The following is a 21,168-nucleotide window of genomic DNA, read 5'->3' on the forward strand; positions in this document are numbered from 1 at the left end:
AAGATAATGAAAAAAACTGACTCAGCCTAACACAGCCTGAGTCACTAGTCAAGTCTGAGAAGCTTCAGACCAGAAAATGTGTGGGAATAACGCATTTCCTAATGGAGATAATCATTATTCTGTCAAATATCTCTCATTCTCTGAGGAGTGAATTCTTGTTTCCAATTTCCATGAAGCCAAGAATACGCTCTGCTGAATTGCAGAGCAATAAAATACAATCCTAGCCTTTATTTCTGAAAAAAAAAACCTTTAAAATGGTAATGAGAAAGAGTAAATATCTGAGTGTTCCAAGGCAAAGCTGCAGAAATAATCAGATCTCTATGCTTGAAGCTATCACTGAACATATGGGGGCCAGATAACAGGCATATAGTCATCACCATTTGTTTAAACACTTAGATTTTACTAGCACTACAGTGATGCAAAATTTTGTTTTTAAAGCACTGGACAAGTCTACAATTTGCTTAACTGTGTTATATCAGATCAAAGAAAGTGGAAAAGTGCTGTATTTCAATAGTCATTCTTGTCACTAAAACAACTTCTAAGACCAACAAGTTGTATAGATTTAACTTAACTTTTACCTAGCAAGTAATCTGCCTTCCAAACACTGCCTTCATTGTTGTTGCAGCACTATATCAATAAAATGTTTTTTCCCCAGCTAACTGAATTCTAAAATGTCCAATTGGAAGTAAACCATACTTGTCTTGGTGTAAAAAACTCTGTGATGAAAGAGTTGCCTTGAGTGTTGTTTCTTTCCAGGCCCATTATCTTACATTGTATTTACAAGAAAGGAGATCATGAATAAAACATAGAAGCTGTCACAGCAATCTTTCACCACCAACAGAAGCCAGCATGAGCTGAGGATTTGACTAGCATAATTCCACATGGTAAGACATAGACCTCTAACCAGACAGACAATATCATCCATTATTCAGGTATTAGAGGTAGAGGTATTAATGTCCAACCTTTTGGCTTGTCTGGGCTGCCATGAGTTTTAAGAGGAATTGTCATGAACCGTATATAAAAAATGATGTATGTAAGTAAAAATGTAATTATTTTATTAAAAAGAGCTTTTATTTGAATTCAGAGCCACAATATTACCAGAATTTCAATATCAAACTGTGGCCATTTTTAGAAAAAGTGAGGTAAACAAAAGAAATGATGAAGAAAATAAGAACAAAACTGAGAATACCTGAGATATGGAAATTAATCACAGCAGAGATATTATTTGAAAAGTGCCACATAAACAAATATTAAACAAGTTATATTTTCTAATTTGACATCTCAGTCTGATATTTTAACTTCCTATTGACAATTAACCTAAATATGTTGCCCCAACAGAGGTAACAATGTGATTTAACTTCCATTGCTTAGAATCAGTTATTCAACTGCTAAGAGTAAATGAGATTCACTGCTCAATTAGTACAGCCAGTAACTCATCTTGTCACCAGCTTTACTACAGATAACCTGGAGATCTCTGCCTGTTTTAGAACACCAGCTGCACAAATCTAGTAGCAAAGCCTTAAGAAGCCAATATATCACTTATTTTAAAAGCTTGACCATTCTATCTCTAACGTTTTTCTTCAATGATAAAATTATGTAATTTTCAATGTAACTAGGGTCAAAAAGTTTAAATATTTCTTCCCAAATATTTGGCATTCAATCTCAAAATAGATTTTTGTTTCATATGCCAAAGACAAAAAATATAATCGTCTGTCTTTCTAATTCTTTTTTTGAAGAAAATTAATTTTAAATGGAAGTTGCTTATGTGTTAGATAATTATACATTTGCTCATTTCTTCATATACTGAACTGTAGCTCTCCTAAGACCTAGACAGTAAGCAGAAAGAACTATAAGTTAACAGCATTGCACTGATAATATAAAAAGACAGACTGATCAGACATTTGGGGCCGAGGAAAATACAGAAGATACTTGCTCATTCAATAAAATTGAGTAAGTTTTATTTCAGGTCCACGGAGTAGAAGGAACTAGGTCTGATGAAAGTCATGAAGCTATAAAGAGGAAAGGGAACGGCTAAGGTAAACCAAATAAATCACACAGAAAAGAAACAGACCTACTGTAAATTGAAGCTTACAGATCTGAAAGGAAAAAAAATAGCTAAGTAGAATAGTAATTAAAATTTGAAGAACTAAAAACAAGGACAAAAATATTTTCTTTTTCTTAATGAAGTAGAAAATAAAGAGCAAAATAAAATATTTCTCACATGTAAGCAAAATGAACTTATAGCTTCTTAATAGAATTAGAAAAATCTGTTGAAGTTAGTGATTTTTAAATGGAGTGGTACGGGTGCAACCTTCAGCTTGAAAGAAAATGAACTGCCAGCTCCTAGAAAGGAGGAGCGCCACGTGCCGTTCTTCCATTTTTGCCTAAGTATCTGCTACTGGCAACTGCTAACAAGACATTATGAAGTTGCTTGATCATCAGTTGACTTATTATAGCATTTCTTAATACAGAAAAATATTAATTAAAAAAAAAATCGAAAAATCATTTGTTGCCAGTAAGCATAATTTGGTTAATCTCTCAGGAAAGGCATATTCACTCCAGTACATCCTAGAGACCCACATGGCAAATTCTTTCAATAGTGACATAAAAAATAGATCAAAGTTCAAAAATTACAAAGTTTTCAAGGCAGCTCTTCCACCTCCCTTTCCAATTTTCCTGACATATGCTGTAACCTAAATCTTGTTTAAGTATTTCTGAAATTATAGATGCATTTCACTGTGAGAAACTTATTTTTCTACATATGTCATGTCATAACATAAGTAACTTGTCAGAAAGCTCAACTATTGCGTATTTCTTACTTATTTTACTGTGCTGTTTCTTCATTATTAGCTGTAGCTCTTACACACAAGTTGCAACTTTCACACTATATTCTGGAAGACATGTTATGGCCAAAGCAAAAATAAAATATACTATGGAGAAATAACATTTACAAAACAATTTTGGTGTGAGATTTAACTATACAGTAAATATTTAAGAAAACCTTTAATGGACTGCAACCTGTAACATGCCACTAGATGGCAAGTTTGGATAGAAATTAGGTAACTTATTTTAATGACAGCATGACTGCTTGAAAATTGCAAGTGCATAGGAAAGATAATCACAAAAAAACAGTAAAGGAAAAGAACACACACAAAAAAAAATTAGTTACATAAATTTTAAGTCTTCTGTATAAAGCATATTGAATAATTAGAAAGGCTAAATGAGTTTTAATTTTTAACATAGACATAAAACTAATTCTTTTGAGTTTACTGCAGACAGAGAGACAAGTGCTTGTTTCAAATTTGGTCACAGACAGCTGCACTGACTGCAGCAACAATGAGAACACATGATCTGGAAAAAGGCTAGGAAGGTAAATGGGAAAGTTACGTCTTGGGAAAGTAGAGTCCAGCTTATTCAAGGAATTGCTTGTTAGGATTCCTTGGAAAGAAACCACACAAAGAAGGATACTCAGGAAATACAACTGATTTGTAAAGTATAATTATGAAGATCTTCGCTATGAAACACTGTTTGCAGGAAGACAAGGCCTGATTGGTTAAACAGGGAATTTTTTAATGAGCTAACATGCAGAAAAAGAACATATGAATAGTAGAAACAAGGACAAGCAATGCAAGAAGTATATAAAAATATAACTTGGGTACTATAGATGAAACTCAGGAAGTTAAATATCTGCCTAGAGTTAATTTAGTGCTGGACAGTAACAGTAGCAAGAAGAGATTACAATGATTTTCTTATTTCAAAGAAGTTATTCAAGAAAAACCTTGGTTAACTGATGCATGGGGAAGAACCTAGTGGCAGACATTGTTAGAAAAAGCTGAAGTACTCAATGCCTTCTTTGCATTGGTCTTCAGAGGCAAAGACTGCACCTGCACATCAGCGTGCACTGTCACGAAGCTGAGCACTTTCAGATTCATAGAGGCAAATGGAATTAATTGAAGAGAAATGAAAAAGAATTGGCTTACACAATTATGAGTTAGTCTGGATCTGCTACTGATCTACCTGTCACACAACTTTATGTTATTTGATCTTTTGTTCCCAACCTATACAGAAATTTCCACCTAGTTTTAAATAAAAACAATTCCCGTTGTTTGAATTAGTTCTCCCTGTAGCTTATCACAGACTTACGTTTGATACTCAGAAGCATGTAAACAAGCACAACTCTTAAAATATAAAGTAAACATTCCTCCATTATTAAATTCAAAACTACCACAAACAGGTAATAAAATAACAACAGAGTAGAAATTAAGCTTTTCATTCATTCACAATAAAGCTCTCCAAAAAAAAAATCCACCATATTTACAAGTCATATTCAAAGTGAACACTGAATTTGCCTTGACGTGTAACTGCCAGCCAACTGAAATATAAGTAGAAGCTGTACCTCATCAGAAGAGAGAAGATAAATAGGTGTCAAGGTAGGAACTTCACTTAATTCACAACTCAGGCCAAGTGATATCAGAATCTCCTTGAGGACTTCGTATCTCTTGGAATTGCTCATCTTAAGCAAATTAAAATCCTCTTCAGTTTGGATATCCACAGAATTAGTATCCAGTTCCAAATGTACCTGGCAGGACACACGCAAAGAGAATTTTAAAAATTGTTTTGCTGGATTACACATTTTATATTGGCAGAGAGAGATGTGCTCAACAAACTCCATCCTAACTGTGGTTGCATAATTAGTGTAATTTAGTTATCTCACATATTTATCATACCTACATTTTGGGTATAATCACCCTACTAAAAACTAGGGAGTAGTTATATCTTAACAGTCAGGGATCACAGTTGCTGATACACAACAATTTTCTCTAAAATCTACATAATAAACTCATCTTCTTCTGAAGAAGTTCAAACTTGTAGATATTCATTAATTTAAACTCCTACAAGAGGGATCTTAGAATCAACAGTAATATTACTCATATTCCGGCTTGTGCAAAAGTAGAATTACATTATATTGAAAGACCTTTATCAGAGGTTGCACAAGATCAATAGAAGTCTGCCAGAACACGTCCTTACTGTGCCACACATATTAAGTAGCTAAAAGCATAGCTAAAGAAATATCTCTGAACAGTATCTCAGAACCCCAGAACAGGACTTGGTAGATAAACAAATCTCACGGCTCAAGCAGTTGTTTAAAAGAAGAAATGAAATACCTTCAAGGCCTGCTTTCATTTGTTTGCTTGTTTCAAAATATTTTGAAGTTTTTGTACACTACTTCATGTACATACATTTGATGCAAATCAAACGCCATTGTGTTAGTTTCTCCCATTTTGCACATTTTAATGATGTTCTTCAGCTTTTATTGATGACCTATTTCACTGAAATTCTGAGAAATTTGCTGAAGGTAGCCAGGGTAGGTAGAACAAATGGTCAACAGAAGAGTACAGAAAAAAGGAAAACAACAAGTCTCTGTTATAAAATGTTATAGAATGGCTGATGTCACTGTCAGCCTCCTGAAAAGAAAACAATGAGGTTTTTCAAATCCAAACTGGAAGTCATTTGTAATTATAAAATGACATTCTAATCCTTTTAATCTGATTTTTGAAGCTATACTGTAACATTTTTTTTTTTTTTCCTGGGGCAAACTTTTGCAGTGTTAAGTTTTATTACAGGAGAAGCCTTCATTTAAATGGTACAGCAAAGCAGGTTTTACCGTGGAACTTGCAGAAATGAATAGCAATGATCTAACCAATTTTCCAGTCCAAGCACAAACGGATCACACAGGTAGCAAAATTTCCACCAGAGTTATAAACATCTTACTATACATATACCAATTTTCAAAATGCTAGCAGATTTAACTTAAACTGAGGATAACATCCTGCTTCCAGTTGCGACAGAGTTAACTTTCATCCTAGTAGCTGGTACGGTGCTGCGTTTGGATTTAAGATGCACTAAATAACACTGGTCACAAACTGATGTTGTAGTTGTTGCTGAGGAGTGCTAACAATGCTAACACACAGCCAAGGATATTTCAGCTCCTCATGCTGCCCTGCTAGCGAGGAGCTGGGGTTGTACAGGCAGCTGGGAGGGGACACAGCCAGAAAGCTGACCTAAAATGGCCAAAGGGATGTCCCATAGCACATGGTGTCATGCTGAACTATAAAGCTGGGAAGAGAAGAATAGTGGCAGCCACTGCTTGAGAAATGGCTGGGTACTTCTCGATGGGTGGTGAGCACTGCGCTAAGCACCACTTGCTCTGTATACTCTTTAATCACCATTATTTTCCCTTCCTTTTTGTCCTATATAACTACCTCTATCTCAACTCACGAGTTTTAATTCTTTTCCCCCTGAATCTCTCCCTTTCTATTTCTAAGATGCAAAATATTAACATAGTTAAAAGTTTAAATCCTGAAGGAAGACTCGGGAAGTAAAAAAAAAAAAATTGTTTTCAGCTGACCAGAGCTCTCCACTCCTTCCCAAAATTATAAGCATATATTACTGACTGAAAACATGCTCATCTACTTTTAGAAAGCAAAACAGGTTAATTTAAAATTTCAAGCTGTTTCAATTTTCATTGTATTCAGAAGAAATACATCCCAAATGAATAAAAGTGTGGGGAGGTTGTTTTGTTTTTGTTTGTTTGTTTTTTTTTAAACTACAGATCAGCAAGGCCAACATCCATCTGGAAATTAAATTTACCCAGAACTCTACTAAACAAAGTAAGAAACTGTTTAGTTCATTCAGAGTGCTGGTATACAAATACAGTTAGGGAAACAATACTAGAAAAACAGTACCAACAGATCTAAATCAACAGTGGCATTTCAGCACCATCAGAGACTAATCTTTATTATAGCTACTTGTTCATGAGAGAAATTGTGGGGCAGTTTTTTGTATACACAGTATGCAACAACAGTCTGGGACTTTTCTCATGTACTCTTTCCAAAGAGATCTGGCTATCTTATTCTTAGAACTTAAAAGGAAAATTCTTTAAAGTTTCTTGCACATTTTATTTTACTTCCTCTTCTGACTCTCTTCTTCATCATATTTTGTATTTTTGTATGAAAGCTTTTATTTTGTCAGTATCAGCTTTTACCCAGAATTCATCAATAACTCTGCTTTTCCTGTTCCTATTTCCCAAAGTCTGCAACATGCACAGCTGTAGCATGGTGAATCTTCTAGCAGCAGAAATTGATGGCTCTGCCTTTGAAGTGGCTTTCTTACCATGCATATCTGCTGTCTCCTCTACCATCCATAGAAATTGCACATGACCAACATACTGAAAACAAGGACCTGCAGTAGCAGTGACATTTTTCTACCATTCTTTAGGTTTCCTGAGGATAAAGTGAACACCACTCTGTATTCAGAGCCCTTGTACATTCACAGAGACATATATCCACATTTGCCTCTTGCCAAACATTCCAAAGAGCATGCCAGATCAACAAATGAACTTCTTTAGAACACAAACTGTGTATCAATGAGCAAATTAATGCTTTTCAATACACAGTACCTGAGAAAGAATGGCTTCTCCTCCATTGTCTCCATAAGGCAGATGAACAATAACTATATCTTTATCAGCATTATTTAAGCAACTCAACAGCTTCACTTTGCTGCTCTCTTCCTTCACCTCAAAAATACAGCCAGTGATCAAAAGATTTAACTTCATTTCAGTACTGTCCATTATAGAGACCACTAATTCATGAACAGTTCTCTTTAGTTTATCTTTCCTCTTTATTTGTATACCATCAAATGTAAAAGAGGAAGATAACCCTAGAATTTTTCCACCTTTAGATAAAAACTTCATAAACTGTTTTTGGTTCTTCTCAGAAATAGGCCTTTCTGTGGCAATGATCAACAGTAGTGAATTATCAATCCATGGAGCTTTCAGAACTTGTTCCTCATGCAGCTGGTAGATGGTGTAGCTGTCTGTATCAACACATTCCTGAATGACTGATTTTACTTGCTCAAAGCCCACTTTTGCAGTTCCAGAGCCAACATAAATCAATATATTAGGGGGCTTTCCAGCAACGTTTATTCTCTTTATTCCTGCTGTTAGACAATCACCATTCTCTTCCAGTTTGCTATTGCAATCATCAGGAAGTTCTGGAATGTCTTCCACAGAGGCAAACCTGACTGATTCGATAGTGCTGTTTTCAAGTTGTAGACATTCACGACAGCTGGAAAGATGCAAGTGATGATGCTCTCCAAAACCTGTCTCTTTGTCAGATAGGCTGTTGGATTCATCTTTGTGCTCATTTTCTTTTCCTAGCTTAGATTTCTCTTCTTTTGCCTCTGTATCACCTTGTCCTGCAGACTCAGCTACTCCAAACTGTGTTTTAACAGTAGTCCCAAAAGTAGCAGGAGTTACTTCATTCATCTGTGTAATGCTTGCACTCTTCTCTTTCATAGATGGTGTAAGCTGTTTTAACTCCTTCAGAGTATTTTCTTGTAAATGGACAGCTGTAAGAGTTAAAAAAGGAGGAGTTATAAAAATTTAATCAGAAGATCTATGATGAATATACTATATCAGCAGAATCAAGGCTTAATTTCAGCACAAGTCCAGAATATTACAAATTTTATCTGTTTGACACATCAAAACCACTCCCTTGAATAGAATAAATTTATGCTCATAAAACAAGTCATTGACTGTAATGACTATTTGTTTCAGGGAAGTATGGATGAGAGTGTAACACTTGTTATTTACAGAGAACATTTAAAAAGCCCACTAACATTCATTAGCAGTGCACAAATATATGGAGAAAAACAAAACCTGACAATTGTATACAATTCAGATGTGCTCGTAAGAGAACAACAGTAAATGAGAAGAAAGCAGAAAAGTTCTCACAAAAGTATCAGTTTGTCGGTTTTTGTACATGACTAAAAAAATGGACAAAATAAAGCAAGGGAAATACTTTTGGAAAAATACTGATCTGTTAAGGAGGACAGAGTGGAAAACTACAATTTTGAAATGAAAGGTTTTGAAATAGGTTGCAAATAGATTTTGAAATAAGCTATTAAAGTCATGATATTGGGTAAGACAGAAATGCTGAACCATGTCTCTGGCACTGTCAAACGCAGTAAAATAAAAGCTTTGCATAAAAAAAAAAAAGGAATAGATACATCTGAACTGCTTCCAATCTGCAGAAAGGGAGACACAATCAGCTATAGGCAATACATAGGGGCTAAAAATCCAGAGAAAAAACAAATAGCAAATGTGAATTCCTTTCCCTAAAAAGAACAGAAATGCAAAGATAAAAATTTCCTGGTAAGTACAAATGAAAAAAAGAAGGGCAAAGATACCTACTGTGAGCAAAACTTGTGGAGTCAACTAAATGAGAAAGAGGAGAGAAAAATTATTCTTCATACGGTACTTTCTTTCAGTTTCTGAATCACAGAAATACAAGGGCCACTCCTAAAGTAATGTCTCCTATTTTATTATGTTGGCACACAATGTCAGAGGTGGATATTGGTTGTATGGCAGTAGAGGTTGACCCTTCCAACCAATATTCCATTACATTTTGTTGTCATGACAGTTCCTCCATGTGGAAAAAAATGGCACCCACTGACATTCACTGATGCTTTCTGAATGTTGATGGAGACCAAACAGTGAATGCAAGCGCAGTGAGGGGTTGGTGGTGCATTTCAGAAGTGGCAAGAGCAACAACAGGTCATCTCCATTGGAGCAAATTTTTATGAGCATGTAATGCAGGCTTTTGTTGATCGCTGATGAAAATGTATGGATAATGGTGGTGCATTGAGAAATAATGTTTTGTAGCTGAGAATTTGCTCTATCAAATAGTGTTATTGTGCTGTTTCTATCTGTTGTAGTTTCCATGGAAGTAAGTAGGAGGCAATACTTTCAGAGCAACCTCCATACTACAAGTCAAAATAAGCAAAAACTGAATCCATCTCCACTGCCATAAGGCCAAATGCTTATTTATGTAGATATTAAGATCATATGCACAGCTCTAAAACAAACACATTTTATCATTAAAAACAAATATGTGAAAATACTCACAAACAATCTTGCATGGAACCATTCCGTTATCCATTTGAAGCCTGTCTTCCATGAATGCTATTCCAAGGCTACTGAAATTATCTATACTTGCTTCAGCAATTAACTTATATGGTTCCCCAGGTTTATAGGCCAATGGTGAACAGTAGTCAGACCACTTCACAATCTAAGAATAAACCACATGCATGTTTTTCAGCTTGAAAAGAAGAATATAAAATATACCAACAGTATTATGTTTTTGCAAGATCAACTGCAGAGTTGTTAACTGCCTTCTCTAAAGATTCTGGTATGGAAAAACATCACAACAACAGGCAGAGCCACAGGGATGTTATGAAAGCAAACCAGCACAAATGGTAAATTCAAGTGTCAAAAGTAACAAAACTATTTTATCAGAAGTACACAAGTAAGTACAAAAGATTTAAGTTGCTTGGTACATTGAGAATTCTGGTCCTTAGAAAAGAAGGCTTCCCTCAGAGAAGGTTTATTAAACCCAAACATACATATATCACCCATTATTCCTGATCAGCTTTTTCTTCAAGTGCTGTGCTGCTGCCAAGTCTCTTTGCCCAGAAATTCAATAAAAGGGCAACCAGTCTGAGACACTCAGGGTACCTAAGAATTTTCAGAGTACACTGCTTTCTTGTCTACAAAAACCTTAATCTCTTCTCCTTTTCTGCATGCCTTTCAAGCCAACACTTCCACAGTCCCTCTCTTCATCATATGACTCTGGGCTATTCCCTATGGTGGAAGTTAAGAATCATAACATTTTTAAGACATCCTTTCTTATCCAGAAAACACACACAAGCAGCTAACATCCACATCACCTGTAAATTTTGAGAATATATTGATACTTCTTCCCTTTCTTCATGGCACCAAGTAGAACATTAGGCATACTAATAAGTAAAAAGTAGTTACTGCTGTCTAGTATGAATAAAGCGAAAAAACAAAAGAACCTCTCAAAGTTAGGCTACTGCCAAGATATATGACCTGAATATGGAACTCTTGAAACGGGACCAGAAGAGGACCACTAAGATGATCAGAGGACTGGAGCACCTCTCCTATCAAGAAAGGTTGAGAGAACCAGGCTTGTTTAGCTTGAAGGGAAGACTCTGAGGAGACCTCATTGTGGACTTCCAATACTTGAAGGGAGCAAACAGGAGGGGGAACAACTGCTTATGAGGGTGGATTGCGATAGGACAAGGGGGAATGGTTTTAAACTGAGACAGGGGAGGTTTAGGTTAGATATTAGGAGGAAGTTTTTCACACAGAGGGTGGTGACGCACTGGAACAGGTTGCCCAAGGAGGCTGTGGATGCCCCATCCCTGGAGGCATTCAAGGCCAGGCTGGATGTGGCTCTGGGCAGCCTGGTCTGGTGGTTGGTGACCCTACACATAGCAGGGGGGTTGAAACTGGATGATCATTGTGGTCCTTTTCAACCCACGCCATTCTGTGATTCCAGGATGTCATTAGCATGCTTTCTTCTCAATTCAAAGGCCTACAGAGGGTACTAAAATTAGGTTGCAGACATCCGGAATCATTCCCATTCACAGCCTGTCCTTCTGTTCCTGCATTCTTACCAGGGTAGGTAAGTCACCAGAATCTCTGCTCTCTGTGTTCACTACAGCAGAGGACTCCCAGATCATGTCCCAGAACAAGTTCCTTGGAAAATGCATGCTCCTCATCCAAGAGAACTGATGAACCACAATTACTTACAGATGCAACAGCATCTTTAACAACTAAAAGGACGTGGTAACCTGATGCCAGAAAGTAAGGATGACAGATGATTCTGTGGGGTGCTAAGTAGGGACAACGCAGGAGGACACCTAATTAGGCCCCTCCAGATAGCAGTCCTAGTTCATGGCATAGGCTATCTAGTGGAGGACTCTGTCAATTTTATGCTATTCTAGCAATCAAGCCAAATGTTTTACTACTGTCTACCCAGAGATGCATACATGGCTTTCTACCTCTTCTCTCCTTGCATTAGTGAGCAATGAGGTCCATTCTGTAACTCAACAACATTTTTCAGTATTACGAATTACAGGTCAAACATTATTTGTAAATTTTGAACAAGAAGCATTACCATTTCCCAACTGCATTTTATAGAAAAGCAAAGAAATTAAGAATTTGACTTTGGCCTCACTTCAATAGACTTCGAAAAAATTATCAAAATGTATTTAATATCAAATGTTGATACATTTATTTGAAGTAGAAAATAGATCGTTTAATGACTAGATTATATTTTTATTCCCAATAACATTATAAATGTACAAAATCTGTGATTGATTTATTCTTTCAAGCTTTTAGAGTTACGCTTAATTCTATGTCCATATCGATGCTAGACCTTGCACTACTACTTTCTTTACACGAAACAAAGAGAAGTGCTTACCTCTTTTGAAGACACAGGTAATTTCTGCAAGTTATCTGCCTGAGCTGAAACACTTTCTGTCACAAAAGCAATATGTTCCGTTTCTAGTAACTTATCAGGATAAATAAAAGGAGAAATGAGAAGTAGACTCCATCTGTTTAAATCATCGAGGAGCTGAAAGAAACGGGAAAGGAAACATCTGATTTAATAATTCTTTTTCGAATTTTCCCCAGACCAAAATCAAATCTAACTCTTCAGCTTTACATGAACAGTCTCTACAATTTCACAAAGGAAGAGAACTTCCCATAAGCAAAAAGGGGAAATCATCCTGAACCATTAAGAAGGGACATATTAAAAGTAAAATAAAAATGGATCACTTATAAAAATGGATCAGCTTTCAAGACAACTCAGATGCCAGCATTCAACTTTACAGTAGAAGCATGCAGTTGAGCAGGCCACTGAAGACAGCTGTGCTATTGGCACTGAGACCTTCTTGGGCCACTTGCCACTGGACTCTGCCATTGGCAGTATGTTTCATTCAATCCAGTCCTCCTCTCTCACTCACACTGCAGGCTGCCCTGACTCCTTCTTCCATCTCAGTGCTGGTTCCTGATGGTGGAAGAGCACTGCTTGAGCTTTCGTAGAGATCGAGAAGGCAGTCATAACACAGCACACACACTCAGTCAGCACAGTGCCATTATCTGGCTAGCATTCAGATGGGTTAGGTAACAGTTCTCCAGGAAACATAGTCCCACAGCTAAGTAGTACACACTGTTTCTACACCCATCTGCCAAAAGATCCATCAGCTATGAGCCACAAATGACCCAAGGACTGTATATTACACGTGTCTAATATTCAGGATAGCTAACTTATAGTTCTAAGAATTCTTTTGTAAAGCCTGTTATGTATAAATAGTTTTATTTTTGTGGAAGTGTACAGCCTCCAAAAAATTAATACAGTATGTAGATATGTGTATGGGAACTGTTGAGTCATGGCCTGAACCACTGATTGATCACCTGAGGCAAGCACTGAGTCAGCCCTGGGAGCACAGGTGAAGGCAATTCACCTGTGTGACCAGAAGGGGTGGAGCCTGGCTGCATCTCTCCTAGACCCCATTTAAGGGCTAACTGCCACTAGGGAAGGATCTCTTCTGGAGATTCCTCCTTGTGGAGTTTTATACTGTGAGCTGAGGATGTGGGTGAGCATTTCATTTTTTGTTGTCTCTTCACCATGATATAACTATAAACCTGTAAAATACCATACCAACCATGCTACTCTTCTAATTGTACATTTGTTAATTGCACAATACTGTATTGACATTATTTTTCCCACCATATTTTATAAGTTGTAAATAGTAAAAGAAATAGCTATTTTAGTACCACTATACTAGAAACAGATGCTTTGTATTCCTTTGGTAACTCCACATAGAAGCATGAGAAAAATTCCAGAGAACATATTACACATAGACATGATTCCACATGTAAATAAAAACACCGTATATTAAGACTTCTTTCTATAACTGAACTTCAAGAGGACAATCTGGCTAGCTTGTCATCCAACCAGCTTTTCTGAGCATGGAAGCTGCAAAAATAAATACTGCTACCTTCCACAGAAAAGTGAGCCAAACTATTGAAGCTTTGTATTACCTTAGAAGTTCAGTTTGATTAACTGGGGGGAAAGGCGGGAAAAAAGAAACTTGTTAGGTTGCTATTGAGAAACCAGTGTGTAGCTCAGCTAGCTTTCTAGAGGCCAAAAGCATGACAGTCATCTTTTCTTTTTTTTTTCTCCAGTGTTCAATGAATGATGCAGCATTCCACAGCAGTGCTGCCTCTGTCTGTAATACAGTTAAGTCAGAACCCTTATGTGTCACAGGAACAGGATGTAGGATGGCAGGCCTTTTGCACAGGTAATCCAGCAAATACAGATCATAACTTCCAATGCGCTTTTTTTAAGAGACAAATACACTGTGAATAAGAGCATTGACTTTGTCAAACATCAAGCCAAAATGCAATTCCCTTGAGAGTTTCTTAACTCACACAATCAGAAACTGACAAGCTTATGAAGTCTGCATTTAGAGCATAGCGGACAAAAAGAAATGTGTTTAGTATGCAGTAAGGACTGGGGAGAAGCTATTTTAGACATGAGCAGAAGTGGAGCAAAGAAAGCATGGACTTGTTGAAATATGATTTCATATTTCACATTTACACAGAACTTTCCACTGTTTATACAGAACTCTGCTCTTTATGTTCACTAAAGCGCAGGACTCTGCCATTTACATAGAACTTTTCTGAGGAAATGGAAAAAATACTTGATTTTTGTTTTCAAGGACTTAGCAACTGCTTAACTGCCCTGTGAGAGATGCTGCTACCATCTCTTCTAAGTATATAGAAATAGTCCAATCATTGGATTGCGAGAAACTACTTTTGAATCCATTCCATTTGCACCCTTGCTTGCACTGCACTGAAACCAGCCTCCTTTCGGACTGCTTAACTTCATAGAATTATCTTGAGTTGGAATGAAGCCACAAGGGTCATTAAGTGCAAATCTAGGCTCCACACAGGGCCACCCAAAAATCAGCTTTCCTGCTTCTGGAAAAGCTTTAGCCAAAAACACATATCATAAATACATTGTGGTTGGTGACCCTGCCCATGGCAGGAGGTCGAAACTAGATGATCATTGTGGTCCTTTTCAAACCCTAGCCATTCTATGATTTATTAATACTCATTTATGTAAAAAGTGTCATAACTGAAATAACTTCCACAAGCACATGAACAATTCTGAAAATAGGCAAAAAAAAAAAAAAAAAAAAAGGGGGCGATCAAGATGATGCCTTCCCTCAGCCTTACTCAGGTATTTAGTTACAGATAAGCCCAATCTTAATTCAAATAAATCAGGTGACCCACAGAGAGGAGCGGTGCCCCAGGAGTTCCATTTCTGAACCTGCAAGGCTGGCAGCAAGCTTACCGTATCCTAAAGTAAAACTGAAACTAAGCGGAACTCCTCCAGGTACTGTGTGCTTCTCTTCCACCGCTGCCCATCCGTACAAACGCGATGGCGTTTTTCGCATCACATTTTCCTTACCCGAGGTAACGTTCTGTGTCCAGAGAAGCGGGCAGTTTTCCATAATAAAAGCCGTACTGGCGAGGATCGGCCACTGATGGGCGAGGACAGCGCGGCACAGCCCGGGGAGCGGACACTCGCCCCTCCTTCGAGATCACGGTAACGGCGGAGGCCGCCGTCCCTGGCTTCTCCCTCCCTCGCACGTACCTGCGTCTCGTCCGTGAAGAAGACTTTGTTTCCTATCCTGAGGCAGACTCGCTCCTCGGGCGGTGCCGGCCTGAGCGGCGGATAAGCCGGAGACGCTGCAGGGCCGGTGGAGCAGCAGAAGGTGAAGGAGCAACGGGAGCGGTGGAGGCGGCGCACGGTACGGCGGATGAGCTCGGCCGAGCAAGGCCCCCAGCGCGCCCATAGGTAGAGGTAGCAGAGCGTGATCAGCATGGCGGGCGTCCCCCCGCCCAGCCCCGCCTCCAGCGGCCGGCGAGCGCCGAGCGGAGCCTCCGCCCCGCCTCCCGCCCCGCCTTAGATCCCTCCCGCCGACCGCCTTGCTCTTCCACCGAGCCGCGTCCGCCGGAGAGAAAGGAGCGAACCGGCTGGGCGAGCCGTCGGCCGATCTGATTGGTTGCCATCGTCCGCTCTGATTGGTTGCCGGCGGCGGGAGGAGGTGAATGAGACTATAGCGGTCTGTCCTCGCGGCCGGCTGAGGCGTTCCGCGCTCTGCTAGCGCGTGCTATTGGGTGGGAGTGTTGTTTGATGCCACAGAATATGCGAGACTGTGCTTGGAACAACTTGGCAAGGAAAAAAAATCAATTAAAAAAAAAAAAAGGTTATCTTTAGATCTCTTCTGACCCGAGCTACTCTGTGATTCAAGAATCACAGAATGGCCCAGGTTGGAAGGGACCTCAAGGATCGTGAATCTCCAACCCCCCTGCCACATGCAGGGCCCCATCCAACCTCCCCATTTAATACTAGACCAGGCTGCCCAGGGCCCCATCCAACCTGGCCTTGAACACCTCTAGGGACGGGGCATCCGCAACCTCTCTGGGCAGCCTGTGTCAGCACCTCACCACTCTCTGAGTAAAGAACTAAAGATTCTGTGATTCTATGATTCCGCTTAGCAGTGTAGCATTGCAGCTTATGAGCTCTGCTATGCAGCCCTGCATGTGTCATGTTCCTATCTGTGATAAGGCTGCAAATCTCAGGACTAGGCTCGTGTTTCTGCTATACAAATCTGTTTCTTATCCCATCAGCTGCATGAGATGGGTTATACAATAGTGCAGCTAGCAGATCAGCCAAGTGTAAGTATCTGTTACTTTTTTTTTTCCATACAGAAACAAGGAATTATTCTCATTTTCCTCAGAAATGACTCCACTCTGCCACCTGACTTAATTTCAGTGCCTGCTGCATCTTCTGGGATCAGCATCTCCCAGTCACAAACATGGCAGGTGGAGCGATGGACCTCAGGTCCCATCTGTGCAACAGGACAGCCACCAAAAGGTACAGCAGCAACAAGATGACACACTTGTTTTCATCTGATTTGACTAGGTCACCGAATGAGAAACATAAAATCACTCTCCCAAGGGGCCTGTCATTGAACTGATGAAGAAGAGTGTGTTGGGGAATAAAATGATACAATGTGTTGTGTGCTACAGACACAGCTTGCCACTACACAGGAAGCCAAAACAACTTACACAAGGTATCTGCTGCTCCTCTAGCACAGGCATGAAAGTTACTGAGATGGTGAAGGATGTAGAGAGAAAAATGTATGAGGAGCAGCTGAGGCCCCTCGGTGTGCTCAGCCCAGAGCAGAGGAGCTGAGGGGAGGCCTGATGGCGGCTGCAGCTCCTCACAGGGAACGGAGGGGCAGCGCTGAGCTCTGCTCTGTGTGACAGCGACAGGGCCCGAGGGAACGGCATGGAGCTGTGTCAGGGGAGGGGCAGCTGGGGGTCAGGGAAAGGGGCTGCACCACAGGGCGGTGGGCATGGAACGGGCTGCCCAGGATTGTGAGCATGGCACTTGCCAGAGTTAAAGAAGTGTCTGGACAACGCTCTGAGACATATTACATAATTTTTGCGTGCTGATATTTGGAGTCAGGATTTGGAGTCGCATCTTATGAATCCCTTCCAACTCAGGATGTTCCATGATTCTATGATCAGCTTGATTCCAGTGGGTATTCAGTGCATGAGTGAAAAGAGAGGGGAAAAAGAGAAGAAAATGCCAAAAGGCTAGAAGAAAAATGGCACCAATGTGAATGTGGTTGGATGATATGTAACAAACATTTCCTGAACAGAACACAAAGCTACATTCTTTTTTATTATTCTGAACTCGAGGCCTGGTATGCACTCAGAAATTTACTAAAATAGCTATTCTAAAATCAGTGTTCTAAAAGGGTCGCTATTAACATCATAGTGGCATTTTAGATAAATAAGGAACACACTTGACCTGTGCATTTTGGCATGGGAGGGGAAAAAAAAAAATCAAAAACACCATGAGAACTATAGTACCGTGACAACCTTTTTCTTTTTTTAAATCTACAACCACACTGAAAGCTCATCCAAAATGGCAGAAATCTCTGACATAATTTTGATTTCCATAGGGCATGTCTAAAACAGTTAACAGTTTCAGTTGAATAATCAAACAATTTAAACAGCTTCTTCCCTTCATCTCAAGCTGAAAAAGTATCAGCGTGGTGGCTCTGCTGCTATATTCCCTATATATATTCTATAGACATGGGCAACAAAATCTCTACTGATCATAATTTTCCATTATATACTGTTTCTTTATGTGGCTTTATCTTGCAGAGGAAGTCAAAATACTTACACAGGCACATCAAAAGAAGGAAAACAAGCAAAGTATACACAGCCTCAAAAGAAAGCTCTTAGCCTTGGAATTCACTTTCTCTGTAATAGTTCACTAGCACCCACTTTGCTGACCTTCAGAGCACACTGCAAAACACAACTGTTTATATAACCTTTGCACGATGAGCAACATACTTCGTTTAATCTTGCTGTATTCAATGACAGCACTGAATACAGTCAATTAGATTTTGTTTATTTCTCTATTTGTTTGGGTTCCTGGCACACGAGAAAACTGAGTCAAAATTTCATTATGCAGGGGAACCTAAAGCAGAAAAATATACATGCAGTCACTATTTTAAGACAGTGAAAGGTTGGAATATTCTCAGTGAGGATAATTTCAAGCCATAACTTTGCTGTCGGTATTCAGATTTTGATCATAGTGTACCTTAGATTTAATCGTGAAAAGCTCTGTTTAAAATGTTAAGTATTTTATATTAGGAAACATTTTTGTATTGTTATGAAATCAAGGTCATGTACACACTAGGATATTTACTAAAATAGATATCCTAAAATAAGCATGTCAATCAGTTTCGCCATAAAGGAGGGTGGAAGGAAGCCTTGAAAAGGAACAGTGTGTAATATTAGCTCTCAGACTTAACGGAACACTTGCTTTTTTTTCCACACAGAATCAGAATGGCCCAGGTTGGAAAGGACCTCAAGGATCATGAATCTCCAACCCCCCTGCCACATGCAGAGACCTCATTTAATACTAGACCAGGCTGCCCATGGCCCCATCCAACCTGGCCTTGAACACCTCTAGGGATGGGGCATCCACAGCCTGTCTGGGCAGCCTGTTCCAGCACCTCACCACTCTCATAGTAAAGAACTTCCCTCTGAAGTCCAACCTAAATCTTCCCTCCCTCAACTTAAAACAACTTCCCCTTGTCCTGCTGCTATCTACCCTTTCACAGAGCACAGTTCACAGAAAGATGTTGCAAGATGTAGAAAACAGATGCACAGAGACATGAAATGGTTTACAAAGAAAATGAGGTAAACTCTGAATAAAGGGAATAAGCTAAATTTCAAATTTCTGCCTGCAGATGGGGAGGAAATAACCCCTTCCAAATGGGACAGAAAGACCAGCTTCAGTCTATAGGAGTTAAGTCCATCTAGGCTCTCCCATATGACTCAGAACAGGGAGCCTGCACTGCCATGTAACATAAATGTTAAGGAGCCTTTTTTTTTTTTTTTCCTTTCTCTTTTTTTCCTTACTTTAAAATGAGTATTATGAAAATAGTTCTGATGTGCTTCATGAATGACTTTCAATTCATTTCTGAGGAGCTTTGTACACTATTAATGGCTCCAAATGTTATGATATGTTGTTTAACACCAGCTCATATTTATATCTGTAAATGCTGTAGAGTTATCCTGTTTCCTGTCTGTACCAATTCATTCTGCATATTATTTATTCTTGCAAATGCACATGTGCTTTCATTAAAAAAAAAAAAAAAAAAAAACACAACTGAGTAAAGTGAGTTTCTCACAAAGATAAAAACCACAATAATTATCTTATGTTCCATTTCTCGCTTGATACGCTATCCTTAATTCCCTTAAAATCAGATCAAATCTGCCAAAGCTACTCTCAGGAAGTATTAGAAATGTGAAAAATAATCCCTGCTTCTGGGAAAAAGAGATAAGTAACAGTATCAATATTTTCTTTCCTTTGCCAAATACAGCTCCTCATATTGAAATTAAGTAAATTTCAAGATACAATTGTTCCTTTCAGTACCCAAAGGAAGCCTACAGGAAATCTAAAGAGGGATTTTATAAGGCAATGTAGTGATAGGGCTTAATTGGAGGGGAGCCCAAAGCCCACCCACCTCAACCCCTACCATGGGCAGGGCTGCCCCCCCCCAGCTCAGCTGCCCAGGGCCCCATCCAACCTGGCCTTGAGCGCCTCCAGGGATGGGGCACCACAGCTTCTCTGGGCAGCTGTGCCAGCACCTCACTGCCTGCTGGGGAAAGAATTTCCTCCTAACATCTAACTTAAATTTTCCCTTTTAGTTTAAAGCCATTCCTCCTTGTCCTATCACTATCAGACCATATAAAAAGTCAGTCTCCCTCCTGTTTATAAGCTCCCTTCAAGTACTGGGAAGGCCACAATGAGATCTCCCCGCATCCTTCTCCAGACAAAACAAGCCCAGCTCCCTCAACCTGCCTTCAAAGGAGAGGTGCTCCAGCCCTCTGTTCATCTTTGTGCCCTCCTTTGGATCTGCTCCAACAGCTCCCCATCCTTCATGTGTGGGGGGCCCCAGCCCAGACACAGTACTCCAGATGGGGCCTCATGAGGGCAGAGCAGAGGGGGACATTCACCTCCCTCTCCCTTCTGCCCACCCCTCTTTTGGTGTAGCCCAGGATACTGTTGGCCCTCTGGGCAGCTCACACTGCTGGCTCATGTCCAGCTTTTTGTCCAGCAAGTCTCTAGCAAAATATTAACTTATATTTTTCTACAATGTTACCAAGAGTTACATTAGATTACATTATAGTTCCATTAAGAAAAATTTTGTTGTTGTTGTTGTTGTTTTAAATTTTATAGCAGACTTGGTTTTGCAGGGCTTTATCAACAGATTTATTTGATGTAACTTTGTATCTTTCAGAGAGCTGTATTTTAGTAGCTCAGGCTTCAGTTCTGCGCTAATATCCTTGTTGGCAGGTTCTGTCTAGAGCTAGAAATCAATTATCCTCACATATGGATCTGATTGCAAGATTGGGACTGTAGGCATCAGTTGTGTAATGAACACTTCCTTTTTGACTATCAAGCTAAATTTGATCTAAACAAAACTAAGCTGATGTAATTATATATGTGTATTTAAGACAGTGATTTAGCAAGATAGTCAATTATAATTTAGGTTACTTATAAAGTTTGCCATTTTTTTCTTAGTAACCATGCTACTATTTGGCATACAATTTGTTATTTGAACATT

The 21,168-nt window shown here is 39.1% G+C and overlaps 1 protein-coding gene and 1 long non-coding RNA gene across 2 annotated transcripts in view; one reads left to right on the plus strand and one right to left on the minus strand.

The window, feature by feature from the left end:
* Nucleotides 1–15,880, minus strand: part of HLCS (holocarboxylase synthetase) — a 116,118-nt gene extending 100,238 nt beyond the window's left edge. Inside the window, exons 1-5 of the mRNA XM_003202932.5 lie at nucleotides 15,597–15,880; nucleotides 12,351–12,503; nucleotides 9,968–10,130; nucleotides 7,460–8,409; nucleotides 4,397–4,579 (exon numbers count right to left, since the gene is read on the minus strand). Coding sequence (XP_003202980.2) covers nucleotides 4,397–4,579; nucleotides 7,460–8,409; nucleotides 9,968–10,130; nucleotides 12,351–12,503; nucleotides 15,597–15,827 — 1,680 coding nt within the window. The 5' untranslated portion in view covers nucleotides 15,828–15,880. The remainder of the gene's footprint in view (nucleotides 1–4,396; nucleotides 4,580–7,459; nucleotides 8,410–9,967; nucleotides 10,131–12,350; nucleotides 12,504–15,596) is intronic.
* A 38-nt stretch (nucleotides 15,881–15,918) lies between these two features.
* Nucleotides 15,919–20,415, plus strand: LOC146545549 (uncharacterized). Its single transcript, XR_014887982.1, has 3 exons — nucleotides 15,919–16,050; nucleotides 16,718–16,883; nucleotides 18,871–20,415. It is a non-coding gene; the product is annotated as an uncharacterized LOC146545549 (long non-coding RNA).
* Nucleotides 20,416–21,168: the final 753 nt, after the last annotated feature.

The sequence above is a fragment of the Meleagris gallopavo genome, chromosome 1 (assembly GCF_905368555.1).
Source record: "Meleagris gallopavo chromosome 1, MGAL_WU_HG_1.1, whole genome shotgun sequence".
Lineage (NCBI taxonomy): Eukaryota > Metazoa > Chordata > Aves > Galliformes > Phasianidae > Meleagris > Meleagris gallopavo.